Source organism: Heliconius melpomene, chromosome 13 (genome assembly GCF_056956725.1).
Source record: "Heliconius melpomene rosina isolate 202511_hmr_F chromosome 13, ASM5695672v1, whole genome shotgun sequence".
Classification (NCBI taxonomy): Eukaryota; Metazoa; Arthropoda; class Insecta; order Lepidoptera; family Nymphalidae; genus Heliconius; species Heliconius melpomene.
This window is the reverse complement of record NC_140401.1, coordinates 3,573,496-3,592,960: the sequence shown is the minus strand read 5'-3', so window position 1 is coordinate 3,592,960 and position 19,465 is coordinate 3,573,496. Positions and strand designations below refer to the sequence as shown.

Sequence of the window (19,465 nt, the reverse complement as noted above, 5' to 3'; positions counted from 1 at the left end):
GTCAGTGTGAGGGTATTTTGCAGAAAATAAAATAATAATACCCACATAATTATTTATAAAAGAGGAAGGGAACGGCTATAAAAAGTGACGTTTTTGAAGGATTGAGTCAGTACGTCGTTATTCTGCCTGTCGTAAGGTGTAAAATTATGACAGTGTTCAAGTATTTAAAATCAGTGTTATTGTTGGAACTATGCGTTTTAAAACGTGTATAAGTGTAAAGTGTTATATAGAAACAGTGTTAGAAGTGTGTATATGTAAAAGAGGAACAGTAAATTATGGTTATTTAAGTATTTTCTTATACTTACCACCTGACATTTCTATACTTTCAACCCCAAAAACAATCCCTTAGAAGTCAAATATTGCAAATTCCCGTCTTAGCGAGCACCTACGTCCTATAAACAACTCCTATTCCTAGCACATGTAGTTTCTGAGATTTCGTGATGAGTGAGTGACCTTTCGATTTTATACATATAGATAGATAAAATTCTTAGTTATTGTAATAAGGCTAGTTCCAAACAAGCCAAATTTTCCCTCCATTTATTGTAGAATTCTTCACATAAATTGTTTACGATAGGCGGAAACAAACCTGACGCCAGTGAAAGCCAATAAACGCCGCGTATCTAAGAGTCAAATTACTCGAAAAATTGCTTTGGGGAACTCTGTGGTGGGTTTATTGAAAAAAGGTCGACTTGATTGATATCGAACTTTACACGTTGAAAATGTAGCAGTTTCGGTTTTTCCATTTGGAGCAAAAAAAGATTGACTCCATTTGTTCCTGTCCGCTGCGCAATAAACTCGCCGGGGGATGTTTTTAACTAAGGATTTATCTTTTGGGGAGTCGGTAATCGACCTAATTTCGCCTAACGAATTTAGAATGTTGGACTTAAAACGTTGATTTATCAGCGTAATGAAATGATTAGGCGAAAATTTCTTTTTAACACAAGACTAAAGTAATTATAACAATATAAAAAATATTCTTAAAAATTGAAGCAATATGATTGTTGAATATTTATATTATTAGAAATCAGAAGCGGTAAATATTAAAAAATACAATGATTCAAACTCAAAATATTCTTTATTCAAATAGTCTAGTCGAATGAATATGTAAGCAAGAAGCTACCACCGGTTCGGAAGGCAGTTCTGCTGAGAAGAGCCGGCAATAAACTCAACAGTTGCTCTTTTCAAAGCCAATGATACAATTTATTTAGGATTAGGATGGCCTCGGGTTGATATAATTCAAAATTACCTTGATAATTCACTCTAATGAATTAGAAATACTAAATTACTAACAATTTAACAATCGTTACCTTTTCAAACATAAAATGACATAACTAATGTAATAAAATAGAACAGACTCACAGTATCGACACCAACCACCTTCCCAGACGACGACCGACCCGCAAATTAGGTTTTGCATGACTCAGCGCTTGTTTTATACGCGTGGGAATCGTAGTGATGGGTATCGATACCGCTCGCAAATCGCTAACGCGAAACATCGCTAACAATATATTTATTTTATCATAAATTCGAACGTAAAAGACTAATTGTTAAGTAATTGTGTAATTTTTGTATGATATACCTAACTATAGAAACATAAATGTTAATATTTAGCTATATTCTGTTATTTTTAACCTGACATTGTTGATGTAATTCGGGGATAGCGTTCAAATAAAATGTCGTACGCACAACTGGAACCGTCACGAGAGAGCTCACCGTGATAGATGATATTCAAGAACAATTAATCTTGGCCCCAAATATGCGGACGATTTGCAAGGTTGGTCGCGCCTAATGGTTGCGGGGATTATCGCGGGGCCCTCTCTCTCTCTCTCTTTACTAGATAAACATCATATACTAAATTAAATAGAATGATAGTCCAAACAATGGGCTATATTATATTTCTGGCGCAATTCTGAGTGACACGTCATTTTTGTTCTTATTATTTCGGAATAACATTTCTAAAGGTGGTTTTTAATTCGACATTTTTTCATAAGCAATAAAATAATTGCAATATCCATTTAAAAGTTCTCATGAACAATCAAAACAGTATAATATAGAAATCAAATTTAGATTGAGTTTGTTCTTCGTTTGGAAGCAATAACTTGACAGTGTAACCTCATATATCATATCACGAGATTTCATAAAGGAGACAGCGGGGCGGCTCTCGGACACTAAAGGCGTTATGCAAGGCCGTTGTCCTTGTATAATGCCTTGCATAAATTTTGAATAATCGTGTTAACTTGACGTTGCTAATGTTAGTTCGACGAAACTCTGACTTAAATATATTAGAAATGTGTTTTTTTTTTTTGAAGAATTTATCGTAGCGGTGTATGTAGTTCGAAGATATCTGACTGCACAGTTTGTTTATGAGATTTGAATCTACGCAGATTTGGCCGAATGTCCAATTAATCAGAGAACGGACTGCCCTTTACTTCTTTAACTTTGCTGACCGTACACGAGATAAGGGGATGACCAGTCAGTCACCTTTCAATTTGTAAACATTATATTTTCGTCTACCTTGCTACATATTTTTTACTTCGATAATATTAAAGTCCATATTTTAATCACAATATGTTATTATTTAATTATAAATGGTACTAAAATAATAAAACGCTCCAGTAATAAAATAAATAATATCACAAAATAAACCTTATAATACGTCTTATTATGATTCATATAGTAATAGATATTTTGTAGATCCTTGCATTGTGGAAGTTTCATGTTAACGCTTACCTTATTTTGTGGATTTCTGAAGCTTTCAACGGAGACGAGGTGTTGTGAACGGCCAAAGTTATAATAAGTTGGGACGACCCACACGTGATAGCATTGTCTTTCAATATGAAAGTAACTTTGAAGGTACATGAGATTTTGTAATAAACACAACACGACATTTGAAATAGAAAATAATTATTAAATAATTATTTTTTTTATCATTCATTAGTATTTATCACTGTTTGTCACATTTGGCCGGTTTTATAGATATTACTTGTTGAATGTGCTTGAAAGTGCTTTTATAGTTTATTTGAATAAAATAATATTTTGAATGGTGAACCTAACGCCGCATGTAGTCTTTTTAGATCGGAGAAATGAAAATATATTAAGTCTAGTCAAATATCCACTATGCCATAATAGCATCATTGACCAATAAGTAAAATATATTTGATTTTTTAAATCATTTGAAATAATAGAGAAGCTAACAAATAGTTCCCTTTTTATTTTCTTTTGTAAACTTTTCTTCTTGTTACGTAACCAGTGTCTTTGGCAGATGCGACGTATCTATTGTACTAAAGAATTTTTCCTCGACTTCCTTAACCGTCCTTTTTCAAACTCTTATCGCCACGCCTCCTCTATAAGCGACACCAGCAGAAGTCCCGTTTTTTCCACTTTAATTAAGAACTTTAATTGCTCTTCTACAATCTTCGAGCAATTATTCTTAGAAGTAATCTCAACGCTATCTTTTCATATTTTGTGCTCAATTATAAACATGCGAATACATATTTTATTCACAAATAGTATTGAGTTTTAAATTTAAATGTTTCGGGCGTAGAAGAAAATAGAATTTTACAGACATTTGTAAGATAAAAATGGGTCGTCTAATAGATATTATTCAAACGGTTGTATAATCATAGATTCAAAGCGCGTTTTACTTCGTAACCACTGCTTCGAATTGAGCACTCAAATTCTCCCGTTTTAGGGACTGAATCAAATGCCCAAATTGGTCTATTCGTACATACTTAGTATACAAGTAAACGAATTTTAATTTAATAATTTTGTTGTTAAAGTAAGAATAATTTTCTAGGAATCTGATGTTTATAAAAGTATACCTACGTTATTTTAAATATCTACTTAGCTTTAAAATTTAAATAAGTTTCCATCTCTTTTTTCAACTATTGTTGTTTTTATACGACATTTTAATCATTTTTTTTTAGCAAAGGCAAGTTTTACAATTTAAGTAGTGATAATATCGTTTAAATCTTCTTTCGTAACCTCTATTAACATTTTTATAATATACAGAAATTTGAAGCCCTGCTTGTTCAATTTCACGGGTGAACAAGTTTGTTTCAGCGTAAAGACGAGCTTCAATGTATGCTATCATTCAAGTAACGTGAAGGTTGGATTTATAGGAACCACCGACCGGTCTGTATTCACGATTCGATGAGTTCGGAAATCTCAGGGGATTCCTATTATATTATGAATATCATTGTAACGGTACGTGCCACGATCCCTCAAAAACGATTATCAATTGTTTAGTTTCTTTTAACATGGAAATACGAATTTTCATTGTGCCTAAAATAAACACCAACTAAGCTTTCTTTTTCTGAACCTTATCAAATTATATTGTCATTTAATAGTTTGTGAAGTAGAATTATTTTTATTTTATCTATTTTGAAGTCAACTGTTTATGAAACTTTAATCAATACTGTACAATATTACGTTTTGTTGGGTTTCTTACCCCAAAAGAAAAAATAACAGAATCCTTATATAATCATTTTGTTGTCCGTCTATCGGTGTCCATCAGCCTGTCCGTCTATTAAGACCATTTTTCCCAAGATTGCGTAAAATTTTCAAGCTGAAATTGATATCACATATCCACGCCTGTAGTCCTTGGTGCACAGAAAATATGAAGTTTCTATATCAACGCAATAAAAAGCATTTATGCATCGATTTTGCTTCATTTTTAATCTTATTGGTATTTTTTTTGTTACAGTTAAAACTGATGACATCGGCTAAGAGGGTCCGTTGGTGCTTAACACGGATGCCGTGAGCTCTAACGCCAGGATCGCTCCCCGTCGCCGTGATGAGAACAACCCGCCAAAATGCGTTGGCGGCCATTTTAAACAGGCAACGGATACGTTTGTCGGCACGAGATGGCCGTCACATACAGCTTTCCAGCGCACCCACGCGTCTGCATTTCACCGCGTTACTATGAAATGTGGAAACACGGAAAGTGGCGACAAAAATCACCACCAAGGACAAACGCGGCCATTAGAGTTCCCAGATAGAGATTGTAAAGTGTACTTTTTAAAGGCCTAAGTGTTGTGCTGTGTATATATAGTGGTGTGTAATTGTAAGAGATGGCTGGAGAAAGTAGAAGCTTGCGATCGCTGCTTGAGAGCGGAGACTATAATCATATGCATAAAACGGCGACCCCTCGTTGCTGCCTTTGGTTAGCCAGTCATGTAAACGTGAGGAAGTGCGTGGCCGGCATCATGCTGCTGACCGTCCTTACCATAGTGTTCTATACGTATTATGTGACCATGCCGCTTACGAGGTTAGTTTATTTTTTGATTAGTAACATATTTAGTATATATCTACTACTAATTTTATTATTTAAACATTTTAGAACTGTTCTACATGTATATAATAAAAAAAGCTTTTTCGTATATAATCTGAAACAACAATATAAAACTATGGTGATCATCATTCATTGTAGTCTATGCGCATTAGCACGTTCTAACGTCAGCGATACATTAATTATCCACTCTCTCTGTACTATGCTTTATTGCAATCTAATTCCTCTGAACAATGAGCATTATGTAGATGCAAGCTAAAGCCTGACAAAGCTGGAACTCCTGCTAGCACAAATTGAATTTTCGGCAGTTATTGATATTGCCTGTGTAAGGTTTTTCCGTCACACGTGTCGTTTTTAATTTAAGCCGTTCGATTGTTATTAATTTTAAATTAAAATGTCGTAAAACACGCTTCGGCATAATTAATTACTCTAGCTGAAATATGCGTCATTCGCACAAAATCCAATTTACTTGTTAACTATCGGTGGCAAACACGTCGATGTTGGGGAAATTATTATTATGAAATTATTGCGCTCGGTCACCTCACTGTGTATTGGGATTAGTGGGCTATTGTTTCTATTGTGTTAAAATATAATATTAGATGTGACCGCGTTTGCAGCATTTCGTGTATTCTATGTTTTAAAATAAAGTAAATTAACGTTCTAGTAATCTTCTCCATTTCATACAAATATTATGTTTCGTTAGATAACAATGCAGGCTAACCGCAACTAATATACCCACGTTTAGTTTATTGGCGCACTTAATTAATTTACATTGGTCGGATCATATTTACGAAATCTAATAGGTAGGCGCTATTACAACGGAAAATTACTCGGTTTTGTATTTTCTATCGCTTAGAGACATTGTATCTATATAATATACACTTTTATATAAATTATCTATATATTAATACGTGAAGCGACAACTTTGTGTGCACCATTTTTATGAAAAATTGTGAGGATAGAGGAGTATGAAATTGTAGCATAGTTATAGTTTATACTTATAGGAGTGCAAAAGCAATTTTTAACAATAATGCGCAAAATATTTGAAATAAAAATTTAACTCACACAACCAACACATTTCATGTTATAATACACTATTGTATAAACTGACATAAATGTTGCTATGACAACATATATTGTACGTGTCAATTAGTTCTCTCATACAAAGAAATAAAAAGTAAACTTTGAAATACCGGTAGTGTAAAATAAATCTTTTGACTATGTAGTTGAATAGTTTTCATATAATATATTTAATTCACATAACAGTACTTAAATTGTAATTTGATATTAACTTGATGATAACATTGTCAATTGTTATTTCTGTACTTGCTACCATCGGTCGTCTAAATTTAATAACATCCTTTAATTTTCCACAACGTTGCAGCATAGTAGCGCTTTGACAGTTGTGGACTTACCTTCGGTCTATTGTTGAATTGCGTGACAGCCGGCAAAGCTTTTCAATCCTATTATATATTTAAATATAATATTTGCTTTCAGTCGTGAGACATGGGTCAGGAGCTATTGTACCTTTATATAACGGTTAGCAGCACCTACCGAGGTATATATAATATGAGCTTTTTTTTCTACTGTTTCGGGATAAATTTTACGTCATATTTAGATATTATGACCATTTGTTTCAAATATTGGAAAAGATTTATTGCGCATAAAATTAGCCGTTAACGCAGGAAATTGCCTCGCAAAAGAATTAAAAGCGTTTAACTTTGTGCCGGGCGTCCTTGTCGCCCTTTGTTTGGCAGCTTTTCACTTCTAAATTAGAACGAGGAGGCGAATATTTCAGAGTAATTTATAACGTGATTTTATGTAATTAGGGCGGATGTCGTGTCGCCAGGACGATCATATTTTATTTTATCAGCTTAAATTTACACCGCTGCGATGAGCGGCAAGGGCGGCACGGGCGGCAAGTTTTCCCGACTTTGGGAATTTATAGCGAAACTTCTGTTCCGCCTAATTAATGGAAGCTGTTTCCCAAACACTATTAAGTTCGATTATCTCATATTGAAGATTTTGTATAAATTGTAGATATAACTGCTATTTTAAGTGTATATTATACATACGCCCGTTTGTAAGTTAATTGTGATATCATTTCAGGAAAATGCAATAATGACAATTTAATTAATGTCGTCTAAAGTAAATAATGAGTTGCTTCGCTCGCCGTAGTAGCCTTCATTGGATAGCAAATAAGCAGTGCCTTTGCCTCAGTTATTCTTTTCAGGTCGTCGTTAAAGTTTCACCCGGTCGGACGGGGCAGGGCTTTCATTAAAGCGAAGAGGCAACTCAGCCACGGCACGGTTCCGTGCCTACGTATAAATATTTCCCACAAATTCCGCCTTTTATTTATTCTCACGCTTTTGAGATAGACCGTAATGGCTCTTTGATGTGGCTCCGGCTTTAAACGCAGCCATAACTTTGGCAGCTTTTGATTGATTTTCATCAAAATTTTACTGGGAGATTGCGAAGTGATCAATTTTAGGAAAGTTTTAATTACCTGAATTTATATTGTAAATAATGATATTATGCTGTTTATAATGGTAAAGATTATTTGTTACAAAGCGAAAATTAAATTAAGTTCTGGTGATGAAGCTGACAGTGACAATTACCATATTTTGCTCACTATTAAAGCCATTCTACCATCTCCATACCTTGTACAATTATTATTTTCACTTCATTATTAATAAAATACTGGTTCTTCAATATATTTAACAGAAACTTGGCTTGCAGCTTAGTGTGGCGCGACCGGGTGCCGCGGCCGCTGTCGCAATGCTCGTTGCTCGCGTCCCAGCAACAAACAGCGCGCGACCACCGCTCGGACGCGCGATTACGCATCGACGCCAAGGTGCTGGTGATAGCGGAATCTCTCTACTCTCGCTTGGGACGCGACATCGCCGAGTTGCTCGTCGCCAATCGTATACGGTAAGATTATGCTTATGAGTTTTCGTTATAGTTAAAATCACTATCTAGTTATTTTAATACGGTAAATGAGTAAAGAGCTCCCGATATTTGTAATTATTTTTCTTTCGTTTATTTCGGATATCGTAATCGAAATGTTGTAGCTATATTTTTCGGTACTTTCCATATGCCAATTGCCACGGTCTTAATGTAAGATGTAATAGATATATTAAATGTTTCTACAGAAATTAGTATAATACAAATAAATAATGCTTTTACATTTATTCAAAACTAGCGGACGCGCGCAGCTTCGCTTGCGTAATTAGGGGTGAATTCTAATAAACAACGAAATATGTGTTCAATGAAATATTTTTAAGAGTCTAAATATAAAATTTTATAAAAATCGGTGGCGATTTAAGAATTTTCCCATACAAACTATCAACCCCTTATTTGCACCCTTAGGGGTGAATTCTAAAAAACCATGAAACATGTGTTTAATCTATACGTTTAAGAGTCTGAATTTCAAATTTTATAAAAATTGGTGACGATTTAAAAAAAACCTATACAAACTTTCAACCCCTTATTTGCACCCTTAGGGGGAGAATTCTAGAAAACGACGAAACACGTGTTCAATTAAATACTTTTAAAAATCTAAATTTCAAATTTTATAAAATCGGTGGCGATTTAAATTTTTTTCCATACAAACTTTGAACCCCTATTTCACCCCTTTAGGGTTAAAATTTTTCAAAATCCCTTCTTAGTGGATGTCCAGATTACGAAAGTAAACTTTTGTCCGAATTTTATGTTTCTACCATTAGCGGTTACGGCTGTGCGTGCGTCTTACCTCAGTCAATGAGGACAAGTCCTTTTATATATATAGATAAAGGAAATATTAGGATATATATTTTTATTCAGCTAATTGAGCGGATATCTTACAACTATCTATTAAATACATAGAGAATCCGGCAATAATAACCCTCGTATTATTCAAATCTCAATGTTTAATCTATAATTTCCCTCAAGCTATGGTTGGTTCTACATCGCAGTCGTTAGCAATGTGCAATATCATGATTCACATAAAAGAGATTTATACTTTACTTACTTATTTCTATATTATCTTATCGTCCTGTTTATCTTACAATTTGAAACATCAGATGTCTGGCGCATTTCGAAATACTTTTTAATAGAAATATGAACTAATATTAGACTAATATTTAGATATATATTGTTTTTAATGTAGTTTATATTGTAGAATATGTGAATACTCTATTATTTAATTCTATTCTATTATTCATTATTCATTTTGTTTTTAAACATAATTTTGATAATTTTTTTTTACATTAATATATTCTAAATTATTTTTTCCCACTTAGTAAATATTTATAAGATAATATAATGTATGAAAATTTAAGGTATAAATCAAAGATGTAATCAATTTCAACATTCAGTTATTTTAATTCACTTAGGCTCGTATTTATAAAACGCTCTCAAGTCTGAGATCGATCTTGAGACACCGTTTTCTTTCATAAATTATATATCTAAAGCCTAAGTAGGTTCTTTCACGACTCTGACGACATTTTTATACAATCAAAATTAAATCGTTACATTACTCCCGCAAAAGTAATTTAGTAAAGTGTCTTAAAACCTGTCGCAATATTTACTCGAGCTGCTTTGTTGATGACTAGCTATTAGTGTACGGTGTTTGCAGACCAGTTGAAGGAGTCGGCCCCAAAGGCGGGGCACAAACCTATCTATCGTGTTTGTCCTCCGGCTGCCTCTCCCCTCCTGTGCCTGTCACTCTCTCGCTATATAAAAATCGGTTCTACTTGAAACCGACTTAACTGATGTCGGTGTTGCGCTCGCTTATGACATGTTTGACGGGCCACGAATAGCTTTTCTTGTGCAATTTTTTTTTGTAATTTGGTTTAAACTTTTAAGTTATATTTTTCTATTGAACTGAAATTGATTTTATTTTATATTTTATGTCAAATTATTAAAATAAGAATAGGTAATATAGTTGACGTTATTGTTATGTTAAAAAAGTAACTAGCCCAGGAGCGAATTATTGTTGTTCAACTATTAGGACTGTATTAGGCCAATCCTGGCGCAAATGAACAAGTGTGTGATTGCAAACGTGAAAAAATTAAAATATTAAATATTAAGAAACGAAATATTTAATATTTTTTAAATGATATACGGCGTTGAGTTCCGCAGAGTGTCTTAACCCTAGGCTCACTCCGCCTAACTTGCTATTTGCGGGAAACTGAAAAGAAATAAAGAATTTCTTGACGTTTTATACCTTCTTGTGAAATATTTTTAAACACAAAATCATATCTGAGTCGCCGCACTGAGGAGGAGTCACTTTGTTCCCCGTAGATTGCCCGTAAATTTAAATAGTGCTGTAGTAAATTGACAATTTCCAAGTCATATTTGCTTTTGGCCTCTAAAAGATTAATAAAACGGGAAGCCAACGGAAGCGAATACAGTTACTGGATGTCATTTTGCGAATTAACATCAGGAGGGTCAGACTGTCCCCTAAGCGTGTGTAGGTATGCTAGATTGCGTTAATAATTAAATTTTACTTACAAATTATAAAATATTTAGAAATATGATGTGATTACCGTAACGTAATATGACAAATATTAAGAAATATAACGTTATTACTTGTCAAAAATCATGATGTTAACTAGATGTATATAAGTTAAACTGCTATATGCGGGATACAGCGTGATTAAAAAAAATACAATTTGTGAACTAAATATCAAATATGATTTAGATCTTCATCTATAGATTACCATTTGTCTACGCTTGTTTGTTCAGTAGTTCAGTAATCTATATATATAAAATCGAAAGGTCACTCACTCATCACGTAATCTCAGAAACTACAAGTGCTAGGAATCCCAAATTTTGCATAGGAGTTATTTACAGGACGTAGGTGCTCGCTAAGACGGGAATTTGCAATATACGACTTCTAAGGGGTTGTTTTTGGGGTTGAAAGTTTGTATGAAACTTCGTTACTACAAATGCTAGGAGTCTCAAATTTTGCATGGACGTCACTTATAGGACGTAGGTACTCATGGAGACAGAAATTAATAATAACGTAGTTCAGGCAGGCGAAGCTGCGGGCGGGCCGCTAGTAATTTATATTGTTTGTCTTAACGTTAATTAAAATTACTCTAATTAATCTCCTACATGTAGCACGCACGCTGTATAGTATTACACAACAGGTGATACAACTCAAAATTAATAATTATTATTAATATTTAAGACATCTTATTCTGCTCATGTGATGCAAACTAATTAATACCGTGCTCCCAACAAGTAGGTGTGTTCAGTAACGTGAAGTTATAAGGCGGCAGCTTCACTTTGCCGTTGCCGCTTCGTCTAGCGGAAGTCGTTGCGGTCACAGTTAGTTCCAGTCGAAATGGTATCGCGCCTCGCTTTTCCTTTGCCTCTTTCCCCATTAAACCTCATTGCTGTCGAAATTACATAATTACATCAGGATAAATTTACGCATTCCTAATTCTTTCAAAACTTAACCTATAAAAGATAAGGAGCAATAATGCTTGATTTGTTCAAGTGATCTGGAAATGGAAAATTTTATGGCTCACATTTACATAATAGCCGTTTACTGATTTTACGATCGCTTCAGGTTTGAGTGGGTACCTTCTGAGCGCACTTCAATTTAATCTTTTGTCGTTGTTTCAAATCCTTACTTGTAACAATTTCTAAATATACATACATATTTGTTGCGTCATCTACCATCGATAATCGTCAAAAATAATCAATTTTGGATATCTTGATAGAGTTTTTTTTTGGGGCTTAGTTTGATCCAGATCGAGACACTTGTCTCTTAGAGATTGTAGGCAAGCGCCTAATAACAAAGCCAGTAACTTGTGGACCGGTCCTTGAGTTGTATAGAGGCAGGCAGTTGCGGCAACCGGCGGCCGTTAGTTTACTAACTCGTAGCACTTTGCTACCGCCATTAGAGCCAGTCTCCACCGCGAGCGCCCCTTATCGTGACGTCTCGTGCTCTCGCAACTTCTTGTTTATAACACTCCTTGCCCACTTGTTTAGTATGAACAGTTTTATTGCTTTCCTCTTTTCTCCATTGTATTTAAGTCCACATTTGAAATCAATTGTAGGCAAGAAATTAATGTATTGAAATTATAATATAATCTATTAAAATTTATCTATATTTAATAAAAAACTTAAAAGCCCTTAATTTCTTACTTTATCTATATATATAAAAGGACTTGTCCTCACTGACTGAGGTAAGACGCACGCACAGCCGTAACCGCTGATGGTACAAACGTGACATTTAGACAGATGTTTACTTTCGTAATCTGGACATCCACTAAGAAGGTATTTTGAAAAATTTTAACCCTAAAGGGGTGAAATAGGGGTTTAAAGTTTGTATGGAAAAAAATTGAAATCGGCACCTATTTTTATAAAATTTGAAATTTAGATTTTTAAAAGTATTTAATTGAACACGTGTTTCATCGTTTTCTAGAATTCTCCCCCTAAAGGTGCAAATAAGGGGTTGAAAGTTTGTATGGAAACATCTTTAAAACGCCACCGATTATTATAAAATTTGAAATTTAGACTCTTAAAAATATTTAATTGAACACGTGTTTCATGGTTCTTTAGAATTCACCCCCTAAATACGCAAGCGAAGCTGCGCGCGTCCGCTAGTCACATATATAGGTACACTTTGCACTTTAGACGAGTGCGACGCGTCCCTTCACCGATTGCCTCTATTATCTCGGGGACCGTGCGCCTCTGTCGCAATGCCCCTGTTATTCAACTCTCGTTCCCTTATCACGAATTAGGCCCTCGTAGCTTTCGGTTAAATTGGGCCGTTTCGCGTGCTTTAATTTAAATTGAGCACAGTCTTCCCTAATAGGAGGACACACTAATTAAAATAATTAGATACACACTATCGAAAGCTAATTTATGTGTACAATCCTTATACCAAATTTTGATACGGTTTTCGAGCTCATACAGTTTTCAATAGCAAATATCAATGATCTACTACGTTGCCAACTCGCAAAGTTTGAACGAGTGCAGCTTATATTATATACTTAGGTTAGAGTATATGAATTACAGATATTTCAGCGAAGTAGGTAAGTGCTATTTGCAACTTACCGTTTTACCTCAGTATGTGAGCATTTGGACTGCCAAATTGAAACTCGCTTTAACTCAAGCAAATGAACGTTTCGATATTTTCCTTCGTTATCCTGAATTTTACCAACGAGTACGTATTTTTTTAATATTTATATAATATAAATTTTGACATTCCCACTATGATTTTCATTGTTGAACCAATTAAAATTAAACTAAATGGATCCAACACTTCGGTTGTCATGTTTATTTTTACCGACAAAAGAGAAAATATTACAATTATAATACATCCTCACAGTAATTGAAAAACATTGCATCTATTCAGATCGTATTTCTATGTTCCAATTTAATTGGCAATTATAAAAAAATAACGCAATTCAGTGACACGACAGCGACGCGACAACTGTGTGGATACGCAAAATATATGTAACACATATACGTTTATATTAAAATTGATTATGATTTCTTGTATTAATATAAATTTGTAAAACAGCAGAGGAAACCTTATGTTAAGACACTCCTTTCTCTCTCCGAAGAATTTTTGAGGCATTGCCCTTCTTTATGCTATAATTACCTAAATATATTAACTTTGTAGCACAAAATAAAATTGAATGCTAACTAGCTAAAAGATATAATAAAATAATTAATATCTTTAATACTAAACAGGTACAAAGTGGAAGTAGCTGGCAAAAGTCTGCCAGTGTTAACCACTTTGGACAAGGGGCGATACGGGGTGATTGTGTTCGAGTCACTGTCGAAGTATGCAAATATGGACAAATGGAATCGAGAACTTCTCGACAAATATTGTCGAGAATATTCAGTAGGGGTCGTTGGGTTCGCCACACCAGGGGAGGAGAGCCTCGTTGGTGCTCAGCTGAAAGGATTTCCACTCTTCATGCATACCAATTTAAGGCTTAAGGTAAATTGATTTATTACATACTATATCGTCGCCTACGCGGTTACTCTTTATCTAAAAGAAATTACCTTCGTCATGGCGGTTTTTATATTTTTAACTGACTTCTGTAAAAGAAGGAAGCCTACTAGCAGGAATAATTTTTAAATGGACTGTAAACTGACTGTGTAGAAAGTAAATTGTTGATATTATTCCTTAGTTTTCTGTGTTAAAGTAAATAAAACGAAACAGATAAGCGATAAAAATGTTTAACCGTTTCTTGTAAGATAAATTTTATGTATTAAGATTTTAAGCTAATCAATTATTATTATTCTTTAATTATCACAAATTATTATTATCACTTTGCATATTTACATACCCTGACATTTCATGAGATGGTAAAATATAATTTTACCATCTCATGAAATGTCATGTCGTCGCATACTTTGCATATTTTATTCAGGATGCTGCTCTGAACCCGGCGTCGCCAGTGTTGAGATTAGCTCGTGCGGGCGAGACCGCTTGGGGATCCTTGCCGGGCGATCATTGGACTGTGTTTCGTGCAAATTCCTCCACTTACGAATCTGTGGCTTGGGCATTGAGACAAAATGATTATGGATCAAACGGTATGTATTCGTAACATAATATAATATTATCCATATTATCGATAGCATGTTAAATTAAATTAAGGTCGGTCGTGGAGCAGGGACACAAGCTCGTGCGACGTGCGACTCTAAACTTGACAGTTTGTGGGTTCGATTCCTCCTCGAGGAAAAGAAGTGTTAAATATTTTCATTTCCTCCCTCTGGTAACGGGGCAAAACTCGTTGAGTGGCAGAACTCAACGACTCCGGAATTCGGCGGAAAATGGAACGGAAGTGTCTTAATGGGAATGACATGTCTTAACACTAAATTCCCAGGTCCCCTCTGCCTATCCTGCTATGCATACCCGGACACTGCGTGAAGCTAATAAAAAAATAATCAACAACGAATATAAAGACAATATTTATTGGAGTCATAAATTACATTGCTACTTCGTCTTACGCGTGTCATCAATGAAATACATAAATATTGTAATATCCAATGTAGATATATCTCCGAACATTCGAACGATAAAAAGGTGAATTCTCCGCCAGCTCACGTAACACGAACGTTTTCTTTCCTCTGGCAAACATGCGTGAAATACGTTATTATACGTAGGTACCCCGAAAATAAAAATGTGTGGCACGGAAGGGGTTACGTGCGACGCAACACTATTCATAAAATATTGAATTAGATGACATCACTGGAATTCCGGCACGATTGCCGCAAGCACGCCGTGAATACAAATACTTGGCGCCGCTCGGACACGCTCTGCGCTAATGACCCATGAAACCTATAGGGACATTGGCCGTCTATTATATCAATATGTATTGAAAAGGAAACGATAGGATCTGTTTATTATTGATTTTTGTAGGGGTAGGCAGAGGGGACGTAATGTTAAGACACTCTAGTCCCCATTTTCCGCTGATTTCTGGAGGCGTTGCTTGATAGTCGTGATGGACTGTTAGCGGCACCAGAGCGAAGAAATGAAAACATTAAATATTTCAATTCCTCGAATGGGAATTGAACCCACATTCTGCCGCGCTTACAGTCACAGGTCTGTGCCCCTGCGCCACGATTGGCCTCAACGATATAAATGTTTTTTTTAAAAGGTGTTTAGCTGTAGTTTTTTAATGAATCTATATGCGTATTTTAAAGAGAAGAAGAAACACTAATGTGCTGTTGATGCTATGGAAGCCAAAGTTCCTACAGCTTTGCTGTGTATAGCGCGTCTATTTAAATTTCGAACTATAAAATAATGTTGTGAAACGTTATATGCTTAATTAGGTTGCACTGAATAAATATATGAACTCAAAGTCAAATGGAGGGTAAATTGCATATTTGAATATGGCAGTCACACACGACTGTTTGCTATATAGATTTTTTTATTTATTTATTCAACAAGGTATAAAATAATAAATCTTGTTAAATTTATTGCATACTTAACACACATACTGGATGAAGCCATTCAACTTACTCATTAGCAGGGATCGCCTGTTTGCGCCGCGCCGGCCGGATTCACGCCGTGAAGTGTGTCTAGGTCAATTGTTTAACATTAGATTACGTGATCTTTAGCGCATTTTGTATACCTACTTATCTGCTTACTGTGAATTAGTTTGAATTGAGGTCGTCTCGGCGCAGAGATACGAGTGTGTGGCTAAATAGTGACAAACGCAACGGATGTGGGATCAATTCCCACTCAGGGGAATTGCGTTGCGGGGATGTCGTTGCGGTATTTTTCGAGTATTATATATAGTGATTATAATTAAAATTGTTCTAATTTAAAATATAGTCAAAGCACAATTTAAAATTAAGCATTTCATTGGTTAGTCTTCATCTTATATTATATAGGCTTCATAACTTTTGTTAAGGGGTCAAATGAATTTGCTACGCTACGCCTCACTGTTAATTCAATAAAGGCCAAGTGACCGCTTATACTCATAATGCTTGTGGTAATGTCAATCAAAATTATACCTAATAACTTAACGCATAAATTCCTAAAGCCTTTACAAGGTAAAAGAAATACTAGATTATAACTAACCCCTAGTATGATTCATATAAAGTATTAAAGCGAAGTTTATGAGCACCGTCCTTGACGATTAAGACAATTACAGTTTATTGAGTAAAATATCCTCGACGAGGCCTTTGCCCCGGTGTGGGAAAGTCAATTACTTATTTAAATTGATAGCCAGACCAATAAAAACAATTCTTATCTCGAGGGGAGCTCGGGGCCTAGTCTATAAAAATGCGCAAATTGACAGGTTCCCATTTCTCTCCCGGTATATTTACTCGCTTTCACGCGTGTTCTTTTATTTGTATATATGTTGATGCTAGTAAGAAATGTACACATATTTTATTGCGTGAATGCTGACATATTTTTATACTTGTGAAAGCTACTAAATGAAAATATATTTTGCGGTTGAGTAAAAATATTATCTGTCATTTAGGAATATAAGAAACGAATCCATACCTTTTCAATATCCTTACAGAAAAAGTGCCGAAAAAGTGCCGCCTATAATCTAAATAGGTTATCTTTTAATTTATAAGGTCACAGAAAATTTCATACACGTGAAATTATAAACATATAAATAAATTTAGTTAAAACCCAAAACTTAAATGCAAACAAGTACGTCATTATAATAACATTATCCAACGAAGCGTCCGATAGATAATTTTAATTAATAACAAAACGAGTGTCCGTGGACTCGTATTCCACTTTAAGCCTATTAGCAAGAACTTGGCTATTATTCCAGACCTCAACAGTTTCTTGGAATTAGCCTTGTTTCGTAACGTGGGTGTGTATTTTGGGTCAGTTCCGTGAACCGCAAACAAGCTTCGCTAACAGAAACGTTTTAAAGCGACTCTGTTTTTTAGAGCTGCGAGGGAGAACAATTTTGCGGCTTTTGTAGAAAATGTTTTCTACAAATATTATATTGAAATATCATTTTCTGTTCTGTAGCCTCCGGGCGAGTTGTTTGTTTTCTCTTTTTAATAACACGAGATGTTTCGATAAAGTTGTATTCTTATATTGTTATCAAAGACGATGAAATTCGATGAGTTTAATAACGTTGTCATATTTCTATTTCCGTATAGAGGACCGAATGCCGTTAGCGACTGTAGTACAAGACCACGGGCGCTTGGACGGCGTCCAAAGAGTTCTGTTCGGTTCCGGACTCCAGTTTTGGTTGCATCGAATACTGTTCCTCGACGCCCTGAGTTATCTCAGCCACGGCCAGCTGAGCTTGAGCCTCGACAGATGGATACTTGTGGATATTGATGACATCTTTGTTGGTGAAAGGGGTAAGTTAATTGTTATACAATATTAATTTAATTTATCAAACGCACCAGCACACTAAAATGTGTTAAAATATTGGCGAAATTATTAATTCATAATGTCAAGCTCATCTCTTAATAACATTATTTATCGAAAATGCAGTAATGAGTTTACATTGATATATTTTTATTTATAATTTAAACAAATATTCACAGTGGTCAAACAACAAATTTTGAGAGCCACAATTGTCGACATGTGGCCACAAAATTTGCTGCGTTCGATACATTGGGAGCATGGAAATATTAATAAAAACCACAAATATTGCTTATATTTTTGGATACCACTTGAATGAATCACGAATTTCAATGGTTTTACTCATGAATACATACTGATAGATAATTTCTACGAGGTTTGCTTGTTTGGATTTTGATTAACTAGTATTAGTTTTATCTGTGCTATGAAATGTCATGACAACTTGGTCTAAGCTACATACCTGTTTTGATGAAAACTTAATATTACAGAAAAATAGATGCAAATAGAGTCTTCTCGATTTTATATTTATAGTCAATTGACAAAGAGTAACACCGACAAACAATTTGCCGTTGATGAAATTATTTTCGGATATGAAAAAATAATATTAATATGAATATCTTAGTTATCGAACTCATAGTAGAGTTACCTATAAATTACCTAAAATTTTCTCTACATTAATGTATCTCCCGCATGGTTAATGTTGAGCCAGTTAAACAACAACTTCCGTGAGGTATATGGTGTCGGAACTTTACTCCGCTTCTTGTCATGTAGACAGTAGAGATAAAAAAAATAAATAAATTAAGACATTCCCCGAGTAGAGAACTATTACATCGCGTGATCAGTGTTACTTTTCCAAGTGCGGCGATAGCATCAACATATAAAAATACTCTTACATAAATAAAAATATTTATTAGAATTTTAATTGCATCTCTAAATACCATCTGTTTACTAAACAGCCACGAAGTTCTGATGATAATATCAGTGAAATCTTATCTAACTAAGTTATTAGACCTACAGTAATAATGTTTATATAAAAATACTAAATAAAAATTATATATTTTTTACCATTTTCTACCATATTCACAATTCATTGTCTAAAAATTAATTATATTCAATTAAGACATTTGAATCATTTATTATTACAATCAGCGATCGTTACGTTGCTTGGCTTACCGAATTTATATCAGTGCTATGTAGGTTATCATTGCCGTCATCATTGAAGAGGCGACCGATAATATCGTTAGGTTATCTTGAAATAATTTCTAATACAAAGACGTGAACCGCTACCCGCAGAGTGATATTGTTGTAATTAAATTATGAATTTACTGTTTTCACCCCTAAATTTTATGCTATTCTTATATTAA

At 34.5% G+C, this 19,465-nt stretch overlaps 1 protein-coding gene across 1 annotated transcript in view; it reads left to right on the top strand.

Moving 5' to 3' along the window:
• Positions 1-4,733: 4,733 nt before the first annotated feature.
• sfl (N-deacetylase and N-sulfotransferase sfl) overlaps positions 4,734-19,465 on the top strand; it is a 45,362-nt gene continuing 30,630 nt past the window's right edge. The window contains exons 1-5 of the mRNA XM_085195698.1: positions 4,734-5,269; positions 8,030-8,221; positions 13,988-14,240; positions 14,677-14,839; positions 17,888-18,094. Coding sequence (XP_085051824.1) covers positions 5,073-5,269; positions 8,030-8,221; positions 13,988-14,240; positions 14,677-14,839; positions 17,888-18,094 — 1,012 coding nt within the window. The 5' untranslated portion in view covers positions 4,734-5,072. The remainder of the gene's footprint in view (positions 5,270-8,029; positions 8,222-13,987; positions 14,241-14,676; positions 14,840-17,887; positions 18,095-19,465) is intronic.